Source organism: Patiria miniata, unplaced genomic scaffold (genome assembly GCF_015706575.1).
Source record: "Patiria miniata isolate m_02_andy unplaced genomic scaffold, ASM1570657v1 HiC_scaffold_3, whole genome shotgun sequence".
Taxonomy (NCBI): domain Eukaryota; kingdom Metazoa; phylum Echinodermata; class Asteroidea; order Valvatida; family Asterinidae; genus Patiria; species Patiria miniata.
The window spans coordinates 11,704,741-11,725,170 of NW_024037069.1; the positions used below are offsets into that span (position 1 = coordinate 11,704,741).

At 39.0% G+C, this 20,430-nt stretch overlaps 1 protein-coding gene across 2 annotated transcripts in view; it reads right to left on the bottom strand.

Moving 5' to 3' along the window:
• LOC119738693 (potassium voltage-gated channel protein Shal-like) overlaps positions 1-20,430 on the bottom strand; it is an 87,685-nt gene that overhangs the window by 60,729 nt on the left and 6,526 nt on the right. For both annotated transcript variants that reach the window (XM_038213621.1, XM_038213622.1), the window contains exons 2-3: positions 11,239-11,401; positions 5,744-5,833 (exon numbers count right to left, since the gene is read on the bottom strand). In XM_038213621.1, the coding sequence (XP_038069549.1) occupies positions 5,744-5,833; positions 11,239-11,401 (253 nt within the window). The remainder of the gene's footprint in view (positions 1-5,743; positions 5,834-11,238; positions 11,402-20,430) is intronic.

Genomic DNA, 20,430 nt, shown 5'->3' on the forward strand with positions numbered 1-20,430 from the left:
TTCCGTGAGCAAGGGTTCGCTCCCTTCTTCCGTGACTTCCGTGAAGATGCTCGGGTATTGAAATCTTGTTCTCTGAAAAGTGTGGGGGATAGAGGTCATATAACATACAATTGATCCCATTGTGACACGCACAGACCATAACCACGTGCAGGAACAGTGGACAGCGTGGTAAAGCTTACTCATAAGAGCCTGTGTGTGAAGGACACAGTGCACGCAATACTTTACGCACATGTGGCGTGGTATACGCGCGACTAATTTTCATCTGAATGTGCACAAAACTGTACCGTCTTCGTCGACGGATGTACCTGAGCATGGGTGCATGGCGACAATGGCGCGCAGGTGTCCTCCGTTCACTAACGAGGAGGGTACTTATACACCGCGCGCGCACGTCTACCGAACTCTCATTAACTCTTACATCCAAACACTTCTTACTCCATTAATAAGACGAGCATATGTTGATGCCAAGCTGAAGAAAAACGTCTTCACCGATGAAGGTGAACTGAATACACAGAACATGTACACATTGGTGAAGATTGATCAAATGGACATACTGAAATGTAATTTCCTGGATGCGTCCATCAACATTCTTCCCTTCCTTAACTCTTGGCCTCAGTCAGATTCTTTGAGGGATTGATTTTACAAGTATTCGAAGTAGTTTTGAACGCAACCGCAGTTGTCTTTCCCAGAAAGACCTTGCTTTCTCAGTTCTACCCGGAAGTCCAGGGGGCTTCTGTCCCAGGGTTGATATGGTGCATTTCCCAGATGGCCCTTGAAAGGAAGATTTGCACAGCCGCAAATCTGCATCAATTCTGAGAACAATTAATTTGAGGACTTTGAGCCTACTGGTATGTGTTTAACTTTGCAATAAGCATCCTTATCCTTTGAAATATGTGTTTAAGAAGCATTAGCAATGGAATGGTATTTTGCTGAATGGTATTTTGCAAAATGATCAGTGCACGCTTTTTGTTTGTTTTATGAAGAATAGTCAACTTCTGTTTTTCTACATGAAATATAGTGATATTGATTTTGTAACCTCCATTATTTTTACAGTGAAGATGACATGTACGCATTCATCATGTATAGGACTCTCTACCAAGAACAATGAATTAACATGCACACCTACATACATGATGATGAACATGTAGTATATAGTTATGCAAAGGCGTTTTTAAAAGATGAACAACAAATTGGAAGTGATACAATAATCTGGACGTTCTTGGTAACAGGTGCCGTTTGCAAATAAAAGAATTATTTTTGTAGACATGGTTAAAGCTTTCATTTGACGCAATATCTGGTCTGCACCTGGTAAAGCCCTACTTTTCAAAATCCATACAGCAAACAGCGGATTAAGATGCACGAGTGAAAAAAGGTGAAAACAGGTGATGCTAGAGTAGAATTCTCCAGCTGGAAGAGTGTAAAATTCAAGCACAACAAGCTCTCCTGGTAAATTCAGCTAGTAACACAGTAACACAACATGTCTCCTGGAGAAAAAAAACACACACCAGCACTGTGTGATGAGCCGACGGACTGTGATGAACTTATCACATCGCGCCGCAGCATTAATGCGCATAGCTCGGCAAACCGCAGGGAGCAGATGGCCACTTGCTGGGTCTTAAGGTGGATCCGGAGGAGACGCTGACGTCAAGAAAATTGTCCTCAAATGCTAACGATGAGAACTCCCAGCAGGTTCACCCCTCCAACCCTCGATCACATTACCACAATTTTTTTTTTTTTTTTGGCCAGGCAGTTAAATTATAACCGTTCGGAACCTGGATGAAACTGATCTACACTTTACTGTCGGCCCATTTCATCAGTTCACTGAGCATAAATTATCAATGTATTAATTTTTTTTAATGTTTATAAGACAATGATTACTCACAAAGAAAGTTTAAACTTTGTATATGAGGTGATTACTTGATATATATATTTAAAAGCTTTTCCAACTGAATAGAAACAGCAAAATATTTAATTCTATTACAAGGAATTTAGCTTGTACATGTAAATAAATTTGTAATAATAACTTGCTCAAATATTTATCAATGGGTATATGTAACATCTAGGTACTGGACTGTCAATCGCAAATGCCACCTACACGGTAGCTCATGCCTTACCCATAACAAAAAAAATCAGCTCAGACTATCAAATTGTTACAGCTGAATACTGTATCGGCACCCAAATTCCCTACAATAACAGTATGTGTATGGTACGTATGCAAGGCTTCAGATGAGCAATAACCCTGCCCCAAAATCTCCCATCATCATCAAGTCTCAGCTGACGGGAAATCCGGCTTGAACGCCTAATTAATGCCGCTAATTACATTCTGCCGGTATACCCAGATCCCATGAAGCTGCTCACACTAACAGGACTCCTGAGCCGATCGAGGCACTGACGTCACGTCCGTTGTCCCGGTAATGGTTTGGGAGGGTTACGTAAGCTGACTCTGGAGAGCCCAAGACTTCCATTTGCAATACCCACTCAATAAACCCTCAAACGGTGGGACCCATTATAACCCATGCAAAAGTTACATAAGTTGCTGGGGTTTAATTGAACAAAATTGCTAAATGACCGATTAACATTTGAAATGGCGGCAAATTGGGGGTCTCCATTAGGTGTAAGTGGATTAAAATTGTAAGAGTCGGAGACTGAGAGGGTTGAATACATGTACCTGGACATGACTTCCAAATCAATATAGCACATGGTCCACTGTTGACAATTGGCATAACTCTCCGGATTATCACTGTGTTTACAAAGACAACAATTTATCCTTATGAGGAATGTGAAAATAAGTTCCGTGATAATTGTGCTGATGCACGATGAATAAGTACATACATGTACATGTAAATACTTGTACATGACTTGCACAATTGTGTGCCATATTATCATATACATGTAGGCTTCTTTCACAAACACATGTACATGTACATGGCAGTTCGTAGTTTCTTAAATAAAAGTAGGCCTAAATTATTATGTTTTCACAACATGTCATTGAAATGTAATTCAGGTGATTTTAATAATGTAAATAAAAAATGTAACGAAATTAAAAATGATATACATACAGTGCATATATGTGCACAGCAGTTGTGTAAAAATGGTGAAAAAGAAAAGAAATTTTAGACATGTGCATACAATAAAAAGATACAATCCCCTGCATACCACATTAATGTATAAGAACAACATAAACTGGTATAATGACTAAAAGCTAAATGCTTGCATCTGATAAACATACCGGCATAATACATGCATGCGATGTAATACACTGTGTATATCTGCATGTATAACTTATGAGTATGACCACTTCAGGTAATTAGTATGCGCAGAGTCCTTGAATGCTAATTGTCTCAGCCTTAACGGCAAACAAGCATGCAGCAGGAACAAGTCAACACACAAACAGACCGAAGGCAGCCTTACGCGGCATAAATTTTGATGGCCACTCCTTGCAGCACAAAAAGATGCAGGATATACTACTCGTGTACAGGGACTTGTTGCGTATTGCACGACAGCCTCATTCCACGCTATTACAGTCAATTCAAAGTAGTCAGAGGTCATAACACGTACACAAATCCCTGGTCGTACTCAACAAACAGATAATACTGCTTTTCAATATGGCTGGGCTAATATTGAGTTGGGGTTTAATATGATGGGATACTGTGCCAGCAAATAATTTTAAAAGGCCTGTCATTTACATGTACAAGAAATTGAAACTGGCTGTTGGTTATTTCGACAATGAAAACCTTGTTGCATCAGAACAAGTGATGTATTGAATGAAATTATCTGACAAGTGCATTCTTTGTTGACGAATTTTAATTTTCTCCAATTGAAAGATCAACCGTGTACAAAAATAAAGTTTATAGATGTTTTTATGACGTTGTATAGTACCAAAAAAAGTCCAGCTTAAGCAGCCTACATTGTAATCTTCAAATCCCGTACAAATGCAAAATTACAACACCTTCTGTTGCAGTAAATCTGATCTATACAGCCCAGCCACCGTTATTTCACTCAGGGCTTGCTTTGAAGAATTTGCCATCTATTCACATGTCGGCCATATTAAATTGAAAGTGAGGTACCGTTTCTCTTCATTTTTTGGAACTTGCGAGTAAAAATGAAAGCAATGAAATAAAAGTTCATTACAAAGTAATACCAGTCTGCTCTGATGAATTTATTTAAAATTTGTGATTAAACCTACCAGTACCCTAATGTTTTAAGCGACAATTTAAAAAAAAGAAGTGAAAGCGGGGCTTAATTGACCTATTGCGATAGAATCGCGTTAGAATCGCGTCAACGCAGCTTGTGAAATATTGTCCAATTACATAATAAACAAATGGACGCGGAATGCGCAAAATCTGAGACAAACAAAACAGAGTGTACAAAAACTCCATAGGGTTGTCTAAGGGGCGTGGCTAACTCGCAAACGGCGATAGGTCAATTGGAATGCACTCCAATCGTAAAGTAGTCTGGCACCATCTCATTCAAGAGTTTCAATTTATATAAACAGATTCAGGGAACACGATCCAAAATGGCCTCCTTGTGAATAAGGTCTATTACTTGACTGCACAGTCTTGAGATATCAAGGATTCATGAAGTATTGAGACAAATGCTGAGAGGATAGACACCAGTTTGACACTGGTGTTCCACAGTCGCAACAAATGGAACTGAAGTAGGAACAACTCAGACTGGCTTTGATAGATTTGGGTTTCAGACGGGCAAAACTGATGAATTAATTTTCTGAAACGTCTGAAATTGGTCTAAGGGTTACAACAAAATAAGAGACTGAGCGACTGAAAGAGTTGAACATGGACCAAAAGGCGCCTTTCCATATGCACGTTTCCAGTCCGTGTTATGTTCGTAGCGTATATATTGCGTACGCGATGCGTTTTGTGCGCGTGATTTACTTTTCCATATACGTGAAGTATGGGCAATGAATTCAGTTAGCAGCGTGGGAAAAAGAAAAAATAGCAAATTATCAAAATCAAATGCGTCTACTGATTGCAGCTGCAGCTTACAGAAAAAGAATTCAGTCCAACCAAAAAAGAAAACACCGGGTGTGGGTCCGTGAAATCTTCCCAAGCAGGAAGATAATGGGGCTTACCATCATTTTGATTGCAACGTGGTCATGGCAGGGGGTTATTGCGCCAAGAATTGCGTATGCGTCAATATGAAAAGGGACGTGTGCTACAATATGGAGTTGATTTTTGTGTCTGTAAAAATGAAACGCATGAACTCAGTGCACACGCTTACTGACAAAAAAAACGTTCATACAGAAAGGCGCCTTAATGAAGGAAGTGCTAAAAGAGAGCCTCATCACTGCATCATTTGCTACGTCTCCCCAAAATGCTGGTACCATAGCTCTGATTCAAGGTGTGCCAATACTGGATTGCTGGGTAGGTACAAATTTGGGGTTGCTAATTGTCCTTACTCGCAGCAGAAATTCAACTACGAAGGACGCAGCTACAACGTGGTAAAGCCGAAAGCATGTAAAGATGCCTTTGACAGCCACCATACAACCCATGTCTGAACACGGAGCACAGCCAGAGATCGAAAGTGTTGATTTTTGCAGAGGGAGGAAAATCGGAGAACCGGAGAAAAACCCTTGTGGCACAGGAGAGAATCAATGAACAACTCCATTCACATATGACCTGAGCCAGGAATCGAACCAGGGCCACAGTGCCATCGGTTAGAGACAAGAGCTTTTCGCACTGCGCCACCAAAAACATGTAGGATTACACAACATAAACATATTCCTTACCTCTGCTAATCTGTCTGCCTCCTTTTTGCGTGTGACAAAGGCATTACCACTTGCGTTCTTTGCTAGTCGAATCCTGGCGAGCCTAGCTTTCTGTAAAAAGAAGAACAGACAAAGCTTTTAAGGAAAAATGCAAATGTCCAATCAAATTTCTTTTTGGAGGCAGCAACATGGGTAAAAAGTGTATCGACAAAAGAACAGCTTTTTTTTCTACATTTCCTCAAATTTTCCTGAACTTTCAAGAAAGTTGTTCACATGAACTTTCCTGGCCATCCCTAAAAACTGGGACACTACCTGAAGAGCAATTTTGCATTTCTCAATCCAATGAAAGTTGAAACTAATGAACCTAAACGATTTTTTTCTCGGAAAGCAGAGAATACAGACAGTCTGGCAGTAAGTATTGAATTTTTTCTTTTCATGAGCACAATACGTAAGAACTTTTGTGAAGGGTCTTACTAGGATTCACTGTAGCATATTACAGCAAAATACGTAGTTACCAAAACCATTCAATTGTTAACAATTGTTGTACAGCACAAACCCAAATGTTTAGAAAAATCACCATGGATACCAAATTTATAAAAATCAACATGGATACCAACTTTTGTTTGCAAAACAATTTTTCACTGTCTGGGGGCCTGGATGTATACCTACACATTGTATCAGGCCGCCACTCAAAGCGGAGGATCAAAGGCACTATCGGACAATAGTTGGTACTCTTCATGGCGGCACAATTGCCAACGTTCGCAGGACATTATAAAAAATGGCACTTGTAAAAAAAGAGGGGAACTCTGGGAAAATAGGAGGGTGGGGATAAATACCCCCCCCCCCCCCCCAGGATGCTATGCCACATGACACCACATGTATGGCAGTATCAATGTGAAATGTGGAATATTTGGCTGCTATATGTTTAGATAGACCAGTGATGTCTGATATTAAAATTGATGAGTACATACCTGTATTCCATGTACACAGGTATGATGCACGGATTAGATTACAGACATGTTTGTATGCACTCAGTCTGGATTTTTAAAGTTATAAAAGATCCTTTATGCCACACGAATGACCTTCACTGGTAACATTTTATTCTATAGAGGACCCATTCATCCATGTCATCCAATGCGAAAAATATAATTCAATTTCCATGTATAAGGTGTATTCATGTGCACAGGAAGCTTATTTGTACATGTATGTACATGCCGGCAAGTTCGTTTCACTGGGATAGGGGTTGTTGTTTATCCATTACTTTAATGTTATACATTAAAGATGCATTCCCAGTGCTATTTTGAGTCTGACCCCGAAAAATAGATTTTTATTTCAATTGCTATTTTACTAGTGATTGATTTTTGAATGAGACATCGACTGAAAACAATAATCGACCCACGTTTACATTACTGAATCATTACTTTCAAAATATTAAATTACTTGTGGCCCGTTGGTAATTCTGCTCTTATGGGATAGGCTGGTTCATGCCCAATGATCAGTATTGATAATGCAGGGATCAAAAACCAGTCTCCTCGTATTAAGGCGGATCTGTTTGTGCCAACATTAAAACCTTTTTTTTTTTCAGAGGGTTGCAGATTTCCAAAAGAAAAAAAAAAAGGACTTTTATTTGAATAAAACACACTGTTTGAAAATGTAATAATAGAAAACAATCAAATTTGTTGAAGAGCACGGGAACGCAACTTTAAATGACAGAACACACGACAAAGTAGAGTGTAGATTCTGGCCATACTGATACAAGGAAGCCCTTTGTGTCAGTAAAACAACAAACTTTTGTATTTCATATCTATTGGCCAAAATAGTAGCCTTGGGCCTTCTTATTCTTGGGTTTAAAATAAGTCTAACAACAAACCTCTCCATTGTCCAAATTCTAACTTGGGCATCCCAGAGATTTACAAGTTTTCCCGAACCGGCATCTGTTACATTCACGTGTTTGCATTTAGATTTTGACTGTCAGTCTTTAATAATTATGTCCAACTGGACTCTATCAACTTTCTCAAGCATGAGAAAACCCTGACTTTTAGTTGTCTAAAATTACAAAATATCACACCAATACATGCAGCAAAGATAATGCTATCAATCAAACTAGAGCCAATGGCAGGACAATAAGATGAGGCAACAAATAAATTGAATCCCTTGCCTGAAATAACCAACTGTCTAGCTCTGCACCGTATGCAACAACAGAAAACCATGGCTAGTGGGCACACCCATGCTGTATGACATCCAATACAAAAATTTAATTGACTTTATGCATGCACGCATGTACTTAAAGAATTCGTCACGGTCTCACTTTGTTACTCCTGACCTTCCTTTGACGTCACACCCTGGCTTCTGAAGAACCTGATTACGTGGCCAAAGTACGCAAGACCAAATACTTCATGTCATAGGTTTCAAGCAAGTTCGCACGCTTCACTTAGTAAGAATAAACTTGACTCTCAATGTGGTTGCTGAGATTATTTCTTTTAGAATGGCTGATTCCTGGAATGGGTGTTGTAGTCAAGTCACTAAAGTTGAGTCCGTGTCTGAGAGTTTCGAGTCACGTGGGTTGAGTCTGTGTCCGAGTCTCAAGTCATTTGACTCGAGTCATTTGACTCAAGTTCGCGTCCCAGTCTGAGTCAATTTGATACGAAATGGACGTGCATGGATATGGACACACATGTACCCGGTAAGTACAATGATGCGTTGTCCCAGGAAACAGGCGGGGGCGCACTTACTTACAAACATTATTATGTTTGGAGAGTGCTGCGGTACAGTGTGTGTTCTTAACGTTCTTAAACGTAAATTGCTTTAACGTTACTTTTGGAAAATAAACATCAGAATTATGGGTTTTTTAAAAATATTATTTGGTAAGAAAATATGTGACTCGCAAGTCACGAGTCATGCTGGTGGAGCCCGAGTCCGACTCTTTTTCTGATGTGAATCAAGTTGAGTCTGAGTCACAAAAATGACGACTCTAGACAGACTCGAGTTTGAGTCCTGGACTTGAGTCCTACAACATTGACTGAAATGGGACTACTGGTTGATATCATACATTTGAATACGAGTGTGCCTGGTTTAGTGTCACCTTAAACTTCAGTACATACATGTAATTACATTGTAACCCTGACCCTTTCAGATCTTTCTAAAGCTGTCAGCAGGTTTCAGGAGGATTTTGCAGGATTGATAAAAGTATAGCCCGGCCAGCGCCGTCGCCAGTCCTGAGCATCAGGGGGGCCATAGTACCAACTTGGGGGCCCCACTACAAAATACAAAAATACAAACCAGTATGTATGGCTTTTGCTTTTGCTCGCCAAAGAACCCCCCCCCCCCCCCCCCCCGCCCCTTGGCGACGTATTTATGCTTGGTGAAAACTAGGATTCTAATATTCCCCTGGGTTCTTACACAGAGGTGGAATTGGATTTAAGGTTCATACCAGTACAGTGCAAAGATAATATAACTGTGTAATTTTAGAAAATATAATTTTCACAATCCTTAGCAAGGCCAAACCGGATGAGTGACTTTATCACTATGGCAACTGAGACGGAGTACAACACATGAACTGCTCGATATTGGAATGGCCAAATTGGGAAGGTTGCCAGGGAAGCAGACGAGAGGGAACAATGGGATTGGTCTCACATGGTGAAGTTATTGGCAAAGCCATGTGATTCATCATCAGTAATTGTACTTAAATTAATGGCTAAACCAGACTGTTGGCTTTATGGCAATATTGGGTTTCATCATGACGACCATTCTGATGGACTGAGAAAGAATATGAGGTTCAAAATATAATAAAAAATTAAAAACCAAGGAAGAAAAGCAATAACCGATATATTATGGCTGTCACATGTTGGGGATGCTGTTGTAAGGTCTTTAAAATTAATGACCCAGCAAATAAACAGGAAAAAGGGTTATTTGAAAAAACGTTCTGTCCCCATTTAATTATCAAAGAATTCTCTCTTTTCAAGTGGAAGGCAGATACTGATGTTTTGAGGAGGTAGCAAATACATACATGAAGAAAAACACAAGTTTACTTGCCTGCAATATTCTGGGAAAAACAACTGAAAAAGTTTCAAACATCATTTCTTAAGCATAATAAGCACATGAAATATGCAGCAATGTGGAAAGATACATTGTACAATGTACATACGTAGTAGCAGCAAAATCCAGCCCCGCAACCCCCCCCCCCCCCCCCACAAAAAAAGAGACTGGTAACTGAAAGCTCCATCAGGTGCTTAATATTGTAAATACACAGAAATATAAGTTTTAGATGCTCAGCTTTGCTGTGTAAGGCTTATTGGCAATTGACCTATCGCGGTAGAATCGTGTCAACGCAGCTTGTGAATTATTGTCCAATTTCATGATATACAAATGGACGTGGAATGCGCAAAATCTGATACAAACAAAATGTAATGTACAAAGTTCTATAGGGTTGTCTAAGGGGCGTGGCTAACTTGCAAACGGTGTTAGGTCAATTCAATGTTATTCATCGTTTCAGGCCGGACTGTCATGCCAGAAGAGAGGGAGAGAAAAAACTAAACAGTGGCAGTAAAATTGACGCAAAAAAGTTACTCTTGAATGGAAGTTTGTGTGCATGGCCAAGCATCCGTAACTTTGAATATTTAGGGAGAGAAAAAGAATTTAGTTACATGTAAGCACAGCTTTTCTGCTTTGGTAAGCAAAGATTTCTTTGCTGGAGATTAGAATGCGAGTTTTGTAGTTTGGACTCGAAACTAAAACTCACATAATAGGTCATTCTAAAAAAAAAAATTAGGGCATTCTAAAAAAATTAGGGTCAAGAGAGTGACATTTTTCTTGTCCCTGTTACTTTGGTATATACTCTGTAAAGTTGCCATTCAAGGATCGTTACGAATGACTTGAAACCATTCTTTATTTGTTCGTAAGCAGTTTGCTGATTCATAATCACTCTTGGAGGATTGACTGAATTAAGGAGTGCATCAGAATTATAAAATCATAGACGTCGAATGTAACAGGGACGGAGAAAAAAAGTGAATTCCAATTTAAAGAATGATCCACATGACATGAACAGGGCAGCACTTCAGAGGTAACTAGCTCGTGTCTTAACCCTAACCTTCACAAATCCTCCAAAATGTTCTTTGCAAAATGGAGAATTTGGCAGGATTGACGCTATATGGCAAAAATGTGTGGCTGAGTTTGGAGGATGCACTGTGTCAAGGTCTTGGACCGGACCTTGTGTTGTTTATGCCCAGTCGTGCATAAAGTTAGGCCTATACATACTTGAAATCCCCCGCACTACTCCAGGATGTCACTGGCTCTGCCTCAACATATTGGCAGTGACTGCTGGAGGATTTTGCAGGATTGAGGCAGCGGTCACCCCTCCAAGGACCACATTCAAGAAATAACGGAGGATTTTGCAGGATTGAAGATGTACGCATTTTTGACACAGAGACACTTGGAGGAGTTTGCAGGATTGAGGTTGCATCCTGGCAAAAATGCCTAGGGAGTTGTGGTTAATACAAAAGTTTGGAGGATGTACCTACCCTTTGCGCCTTTCGCTTGTCAGCCCTCTGGTTTTGGTGGTATATTCGACTGAAGTTGGAGACAATGACTGGAACAGGGAGAGCAATGACTAGGACACCGCTCAGGGCACACACTCCACCCACTATCTTGCCTATGACTGTGTTGGGTACAATATCTCCATAACTACAACAAGATAAAAGGGAAGAAACAAAAACATTAGCAAAATGAAGTAGCCAAAAACAAAAGTGACACAAATGATCCTCCCTTTTGGATATTACCATATTGTTTTTGGTTCATGCAGACAAGGATTCTTCAAAATTCAAGTATTGCACCATATGGGTAGCTCATAAGGCAAGAAGACGAGGAAGAGTTTGATGTCCATTTTATAATTTGGAGATTGGAAAAACAAATTTCTGCATGAAACCAAATAACCTGGGAAAAAAATTGTACTGGATTTAAACACAAAAACAGATTAGAAATAGATGACAATATTTGAAGAAACTACACACAGGCATCAACTTGTTTACCTTCCATACGTACACATGTAGACATGTTTAACTTTTGTACATGTAAATGATGTACATGTACATGTAGTACGTCAAAATTGTTACAATGGTCACAATAAGCCAGTTTGGTATTGCAACTGCTCATGCCCACAATGATGGGTCATAGGTCATTCAGGATTTTCAAACACTCATCAAAGGCCCATGAACGCGCAAGGAAACGGTCGCACGACGCACATGCGTTAATTATGAGTGGAATGGACATTAACGCGTAACATTGCATCAGCGATTTTTTCTCGAATGACCTTTCACCTGGACTACTTCATCAAGACACCGAACTGGCTTATTATATTCCGATACACTCAGAGAAAGTATCAAACATTAGCATAATCCTTTTTACCCATAGCACGTTAAAAAGGAATACATGTAGGGTTCGAATTATATGACCCTTTCTAGGGGTTTTGAGGGGTGTCCGTGCCATGCGCCCCCCCCCCCCCCTTAGCCTTTGTGATATTTCGTACACCCGTGAATTGAGTCGGCCCTAAACCAATGAAGCACAACAAGCTGTGACCAGAATTTACCCTGTTTGGGTGATAGTATTTTATATACAGTTGATAATTGAAAGAAGGTCACATGTATGGTTCCAGTGAGGTGTAACTGCCGGTCAGCTACAATCTTTTGTGCTTTGAACTTTTACTACACTGCCCTCCAATGGATGAACTTCTGTTGGCATACGTGTAACTAGGGTGCAATCTGTATATATATATGTAATTGTAAAGTGCAAAAAAGAAGAAGCTTTTTCCCCTTTCAAATTCAGAATTTATTGATATCTTTCTGATAATAAAACCAAGGATTCCTCAAAAGTGCCCTAGGTACTGCTGTTCGAAAGCCAGGAGAAACCTGTAAGAAAAGAAGACAATGAGAAGAAATTACAGTCTTAGAGGTGGGAGGAAAACTCCAGAAGAATATTCTCGGGGAAACCCACGGGATCAGGTAGGGACTGAAAACTCAAACCACATGTGGACCAGGGCAGGAATTGAACCCAGGCCACAGTGGTGGAAGCGAAGGCCAGGAAAGTAGCCACTGCACCAACCTGACTCCTCTAAGAAATCATCAAAAGTATTGGTGTTTTTTTCACTGTACACAAAAAGCCATGTATCGGTAGAAGGGAAATTTATATAAAAAGGTACCGAACAGACACGCATGGCAGATCACCATGTCTGCCATAAAGTACCTGTGCGTATAAAAGAAAAACCAACAGGGCATAGTCGACTACATGTAGATAGTGAGTTTGTATTCACATATGAGAACATTTTGTAACAATTGAACTTTTGAATTCTTTCGAATTCTTTTATTTGCCTTTTCATGGTACTTGGCTGTACATTTACTTTGAATGTACTCCAATTAAAAAATGTAGTCCCATGTTTTCATTAAAAAAATGTTCTTGGTTATAGTGGTTTTAAGGTTGCTAATAGAAACTTTTTAATATAAAAAATTAATTGGAAGCGCTACCTTTTTAAATCTTGTTCTACAATATACAGGCACCGGTATGTAACCCTCCCTGACCCTTACAAGCTCTCCGGGATGTTTGACAGATATTGCAGGATGGAGGGAATAAGAACGTAACCATTCTTAATTACGTCATTCAAAAGCTTACATGTATCTAAATTTAACTTGAAATGTCACAACTGTGCACAAACGCCCACCTTCTTGCGTGCAGAGTTCTCATGATGCAATAAACAAGCATGCAAGTGACTGTACAGTTTACAAAAAAAAAATTTATATATTGTATATATTTAAGTAAAACAGGTGGATATCAATAAAAAAATAAATAAAAAAAAAACACTAAATAAACTGTCTCTGATTCCTCCCCGCCTCATTTAGATTCCGTTTTCCTTCCGTCACAATCGTGTGGAATTAATTGAGCTGTAACTGTCGACAATACCGGTCGGGATGTTATTCTACGTGTCGTATGCATATATACACGCTTCACACGGTTGCGACTTCACCACATGTATAATCTCACACGTTCCCGGTTTGCCCCTTACGCATACACACACACCGGACATGCCTCATAAGCCGGTGGGCCTCTCGCGATATTACAAAAAGCATATCATGCGTGGCTAGGCGCTGCGCGCTGTTTGGCTGCCTCATGTAATAAGTTTTATGAGTAGGGATATTTTTTTGAATTAAGACGGCACCACCGCCGGGAAAGCAATCGCTGGGGCCCCAGGTTTGGCGACAATTAAAACGTATCATCTGGCGGTGACTCTTGTGCCCCACGGTGCCGGCAATGAGCAGTACCGGCATACACAAATCACACCTCGCTACGATAGGTGTTCAATTCCAACCAATGTTATTGGAATGCAGCATGATAACAATACTTCTCTCTCACATCCCCTCTGTGGCAAATGTTTCATTTCAGACGCGGCACTTCAAAGATAATTGCTCAGTTTACAACTGATTGGAAATGTGCAGACAAGCAGATGTTATTTGTATTTCGTTCTTTTATTCTTTACTTTAAAAAAACTGGAATACTAAGACAGTATACATGTATGGTCGGTACATAAATTCAAACCTTTGGAAAATTAAATTTCAAAATGCAGTTTGATTTAAGTGAACTGAGTTAAACTATCTTCAATGATTAACTTATTTTTCATCTATAAAACAAAAGATAGATGTTAATTTTGCAATCACACCATGCGTCAAATCTCTTCTGCCACTCTGCGTGGTTCTAAAAAAAGAACCGGTTTGGGTAACACGACGTTTCGGACAGTATGCTCCATACGTCTTGAAGAGACAAAAGAGGTGTAACTACATTGTGCTAAGGCAACCTAACATCTACATGTAACTGACCAACTTTCCACACCTTCAAACCAAAAGCTAGCTGTGATACGTTAAGTTATTTTGTGGTTTATTAATTAAATATTGTGTGAGCAAATATAAAAATATTTCTACAGGTGTTCGCTGACTTTCAAATCTGCATGTACATGTACAGCTCCAATTAACATATATTTAGGACAGAGGCTGCCAAGTTATGGAAAATGCTCCCAACAGCAACCATGGTATCTCTTCATGAATCAAAAATATCAGGAATTAAAACGATCCATCACGAATCTTTTCATGTTTCTCAAATTTCCTCGGAGACAACAAATAGGCCTAGTCATGAAATTCACAAGCTTGCTCTCTTGATTTAATAGGATAAAAACACTATCTGGGAAACGGGTTACTACAGGGCGATTTTTTTTTTATCTTCCTACCTATAGGCAGACCTGATGTTTCAAGTATCAGATGAATAATCTTGCCCAGATAAAGGACGGCCTCAGTGTTTTTATATGCACATTAAAGCTCTTTACAATTCATGAGCTGTTTCGGTGAATTTATGGAGTGGGCATGCAAGCTGCCTAGTGTGTCAAAAGCGCTGTCACATTTCATCAAGGGGTTCTACATTGTATTTCTTCATTTCAACCCGAGGAAAGGGTTCAGCATATTGCAGATTCTGGGGGAAAACAGGTGCGCTTCTTATATGTTCACAAACGAAAAAAAAAAAATTATAATAAGATTGTATGAGCAAATGTCCACAATATTTGTAATCCAAAAAATGAAATTATCATGCAGCATAGAAAATAAGGGGGAAAGTAAAACTAAAATATTATAAGTGAGGCAGGAGTTCAGGCAACTGCACAATAGAGTGGGAAATAAGTCTTCATGTGAAGCCAAGATGGGCCGAGACTGATCGTGCCATTAATGTGGTCAGGCAGATTGGTGCACAATATGATGGAATTGTTCATTTGATAATAAAAGCATGAAAACTGGCACACAGTCAGAGTATGTCATGAAAAAGATATTTATCTATAGAGCCATCGCAGATTTGTCCTTTGAAAATTTGTAAAATTTCTTGTTATTGTGTGATATTTTTTTCAAAGGACAAATCTGCAAATGCCCATAGCCAAATATCTTTCCCATGGCAAACTCTAGACTGTGTGCCAAATGTCATGCCTTTATCATCAAACTGAACAATCTTATCACCAATCTGCTGTGCTAATGGTGTGTTTCTATTGGCGAGCGCTTTAAAAAAAAAACAGTCTTCTTATACTCCTCGAAAATGCCCGTTATGGGTGATTGGTTTCCTGCACCCAGCAAATCCCAAATGCCACAGTAATTGGGCGCCGTAATTTCTTCAGCGAGATGCCCCCATCCATTCAATTACCACAGCCTTCGTCGTGGGAGCCCTTACGCTGCATCCTCGTGAATTCTTACGAGTGGTTTGACTTGCATCCTCCCACGCACGCCGCTAAAATTGGAACCCCAGTTCCCTCAAGTTTAACCAGGCAATAATGCGTGGCAAATAACTGCAATCGTCGGTGTTCCGGACTGGACAGTCTGGCAAAAACAAGCCCTGTTTATTAAGTAGCAACTTGTTATTTTATAAAGATAAACATGTGCTTCTAACCTTAATTAACATTACATGTGCATGTGCGTAAGACATTGTCGCAGTGTGTATTTTAAATTGATGTTAATAGCATGATGTACAGACAGAATATTCGCATACAATGTATGTCTAACTCTGTATTAACATCATTCGTCATCCCTCCCCCCCCCAAAAAAAACATCCCTTTGTTTAGATGTAACCTTTTTAGATTTGCCTTACAATGTTGAGACTCTTATCAATAATATTTGTTTGGCAAAACAAGAGTAAATTTCAAAACATTGTCTTCAAACAGGGTTGTTTTTTTTCTTGTATGACTCTTGCCTCTAAATATCATCGCTCAATAGCACTGTGTGTTTCATTCTGTTTGTCGCTTTGGTTGACATGTTTGATAACATGCTAAGCAACTTCTGACATACAGTTTACAAGATGGCCTTCAGATTTACGAGTGGTTTTCAACATCCACGTCTAGGTTTAATCACAGAAGTAGCAATCAGTTCAATGTCTAACGAGACACTGCATTTACGCTATACTAATACAGGAAACTGCTAGAACATGTTGTGTACATGAATGTATTTATGGACTACTTTAACACATTAACTTTGTTATTTTAAAAGGTTGACAAAATTGATGGAGTGTTGTTGAGTACCACTTGATGTGATTAAAATCCAACTATACATAGAATATTTTCAAACATTTCTTACATGTACTTCACTCACAAAGCAAGGTGTGTACATTGTAAAATTTGACACGAAAAGTTGACGCTTTACAATGGCTCTTCAGGTTTGATGTTGAACATGGCAGATAATGTAGTTACAATTATTTAATAGCTATTTTAGAAAAGACAGCTCGATATTCAGGGTCATGACGAACATCAGAGCAGTACTGGTCCCAATTTTTTCTTTGCTGTTACGTCACGACAGAGAAAACACAAAATGTCCTTGCAAATCTTTTGGGGAAGCCTTCCTTAACTCAACTGGAAAAAAAAGTATGTACTTGTACACGTGTATGAAGGCCTAACTGCTGTACGTATACACCCGTACTTGCCACTTTATATAAGAGATTTCCCACGAGAACGGTTAGGTAAGCACATGGAATAGGTCAACAGGAACGGTTCCATTTTGCCCTAGATCCATACATAGACTCGACCCAACCACGGACCTAAATGGTCCGTGACCTAACAAATAAAGGATATGTTTCGTCAGATTGTGGTTCAGAATGGGGGAAGATTTTGAGAAGTAACTTTTGATGCACAATTTTTGAGCATGCCCTGTACAAAAAAAAAAGACAGTGGGAAATTGTCTTATTGCACAAAAAAAGTCAATAACTCATCGTTCTTTAAAGAGTCTACTACAGGATTATTTTGAAAGAATGGACAACTACTAGACGGTCATGACCCTCACCAATGGACAGTGATAAATCACACGACTGCGGAAGAGGAAGGTTGCTGTCTTTTTATTACCTTCATGATGACCCCATCAAACTGATCAAAATGCCATCCAAGGTTGTAAATAAACCTGTTGGCAAGCCATTAACATTAAGGGGACAAATCCATAGAGATATATTGTGCTAACAAGCACACAAAACATACTGATGATTAAAAAATTGCTGGTCAAAAGATACCAAATTGTGTACTCTATTTTGTGATTGCTTTTGACTAATTCTAAGTTTGTTGTTGATTAGGCATCAAATGTGCCAAGCAATTACGTTCTTCCATGGAGCAATATTTAGAAGAAGCTTTGGTGATTCTGACAGAAAAATATAGCAGATTTGAAAAATATAGCTAATTTGTCTTGAAAAAGCTTCAATTTTGTTCTAGCAAACCCTTGCACAATGGGACAGGTAAGCCAGTCTAAGCGTTGAGGTTTCCTGATGTGTACAAGTACACAGTAAGGTACTGTAGACATTGGAACTTAAAAAAAATGGAAGCCGGTCAGAAATGAGAACCAAAGAAATAAAAAGGGATGCCCTTATAATACAAAAGCTTGTTCCGATTTGGAAAAGCAAAATATAGCACCTGTATAACAGCTAAATGTTACGGTGAAATCCAAATAAATAAGCTCCCAAAATATATGGAAATGTCAGCATGCACTTTCCATCAATGGCTAAAATCAATGGCTAAATACAATCATTTCAAAAAAGGGAAAACAATCCATTTTATAACAAGATGGAATCAAGACTGGACTCTTTTTGTAAGTTCTTAATTTCTGAAATACACCGAAAGCTGAAAATTCACACAATTAGGACTTTCAGCTCCATCTTTTATGGGCCTGAGGTATTTTTGGGAGGTGTTATCAAATGTCTCTCCGCTTGGCGCTGGCATGAGTGTGCAACAAATGCCCACTCGTGACGGGAAATAACAGCAAATTGGCAGAAATCTGGGAAAAACATGCATCACGTGCGTCATTCACACCACGAATGTGGACTAGTCTAAATGGTGTCAGTCCTGGTGATGACGTTTTGACAATTTCACTAAGGTACTTGAGCGGTAGGTACAAACACAGAATCACGTTTATTTTTATATTGATTTTCTTTTAATACGACAGAGACTAGAGATATTCTTGAGAAGGAGCTGGATTTCTGTGAAGGACAGTAAAAACTGTCAAAATAATAATTTTTTTAACAGAAACAAGAAAATACTTTGTGACAAACTCTACACAAAATGATCCTGTGTACACGCAGTATTCGAAACCTGGTCTTTCTACTTGGGATGCTACGAAGGCAAAGACAGCAATGCCAGAAAGAATCATTTCACAGGGAGTTTAGTGCCATTACTATCTTTAAAGCAAGTAAGGTTTTCAACAATAATTTCGTCAGTTACTTTTTGGATAGCTGCAAATGATATACACGTACATGTACTCTACCTAGTTTAAACTTCTATCAGTGACTGTTGTTGTGAATACATGGGTGAAAGGCAATCAGAATCTACATACCATTCATAACTAGGTATACACCTTCCCACAAAATAAAATGATGCACAAAATTGTACCCACCAAAAGGCTACATCTTCTTCATGAAAATTTTACAGCCAAGTGGATGTTGTAGACTAACTGAAAAGCTATTGTAGAAAATAGAAGATGCAGGAAGTTTTGGGGCATCGTTGTGTAATTTAAGGCCATGAAAATATTGGAGCGATATAATATCAATGCTCAGTGTACTGACTTATTTGAAGCAATATTGCTTGTTTCTAAAACACCAAGTGTTGTGCTGAATGTTGATTAACATTTAAGGAATATGTACACGTAAGTACCTGTACGTAACATTTAATTACTTTGTCGTCTGCATGTATACACATAGCAAATCAGCAACACTGGGTGTGGCTTGTTTACATGTACAGCCAGCATAGACAAAAATTACCTTGAAGAAAAGCATTATAAAGGAGTTAAAGGGAATATACATCATTTGCTTTTGCTGTAATTTTCAGAAATGGATGGAATTGGGGGGTTGGAAATATAAAGCAAATATAGTTACACTGACTTTTTGGAGGTTTTGGGTTCGAAAATGCTATAAAAACCAAGAAAAATGATCATATTCCTGTAGTCTGGTTCCCTGACTCCATATAAGAAGAAACACAGCAGTTTACATACATTGGGGAATTGTAAGGTCAGGGAACCAGTCTAGCTGGCTCGTACCCGTTCATAGGTTTGTAATCGATTGCAAACAAGTGCAATGGTCAATTGGGGCCAGTATTTGAAAAAAAGCCAGTTGTTTCCAACGCTGATCGGCCGATCAGCGTTGGAAATTGATACAAAAATACCACTTTTCTTGAAAATGACAGAATACCAGGTGCCATAATTTTACAGGATGCTTTAGACTGTCATTTATCAACATCCTATTAAGGTATTTCGCAAAAACTTGGTAGTTTTATTTTTCGATGTTTGCAAATGTTGTATATTCCCTTTAAGGTACATGTATAAAGTACCATGCATGTTATTAAATAACACGGATGTACAGTACATGTATGTGTATTACATGTAAATGACACGGATGATGTCAGTGAAGTATGACTGTTTTCATGAAGCCTACAATCTGATATGAATCGCTGGGGTGAATGGCTCTGAAGCCATACGTACGCTATACATATATATTCCTATTTGCTTTTGAACAGTGAACATACCTACATCTACAATGTACTGCTAATCACTTCATATGGGGTTTACGTATAATGTCAGTTACACTGCCTTTGCTTGGGTTCTTTTGTTGTTGCTATCAGCACAGAAGGTGAACCCAAGCCGACTATTGAGAATTGATCAATAAACTCAATAAACTCTGAGCTACAT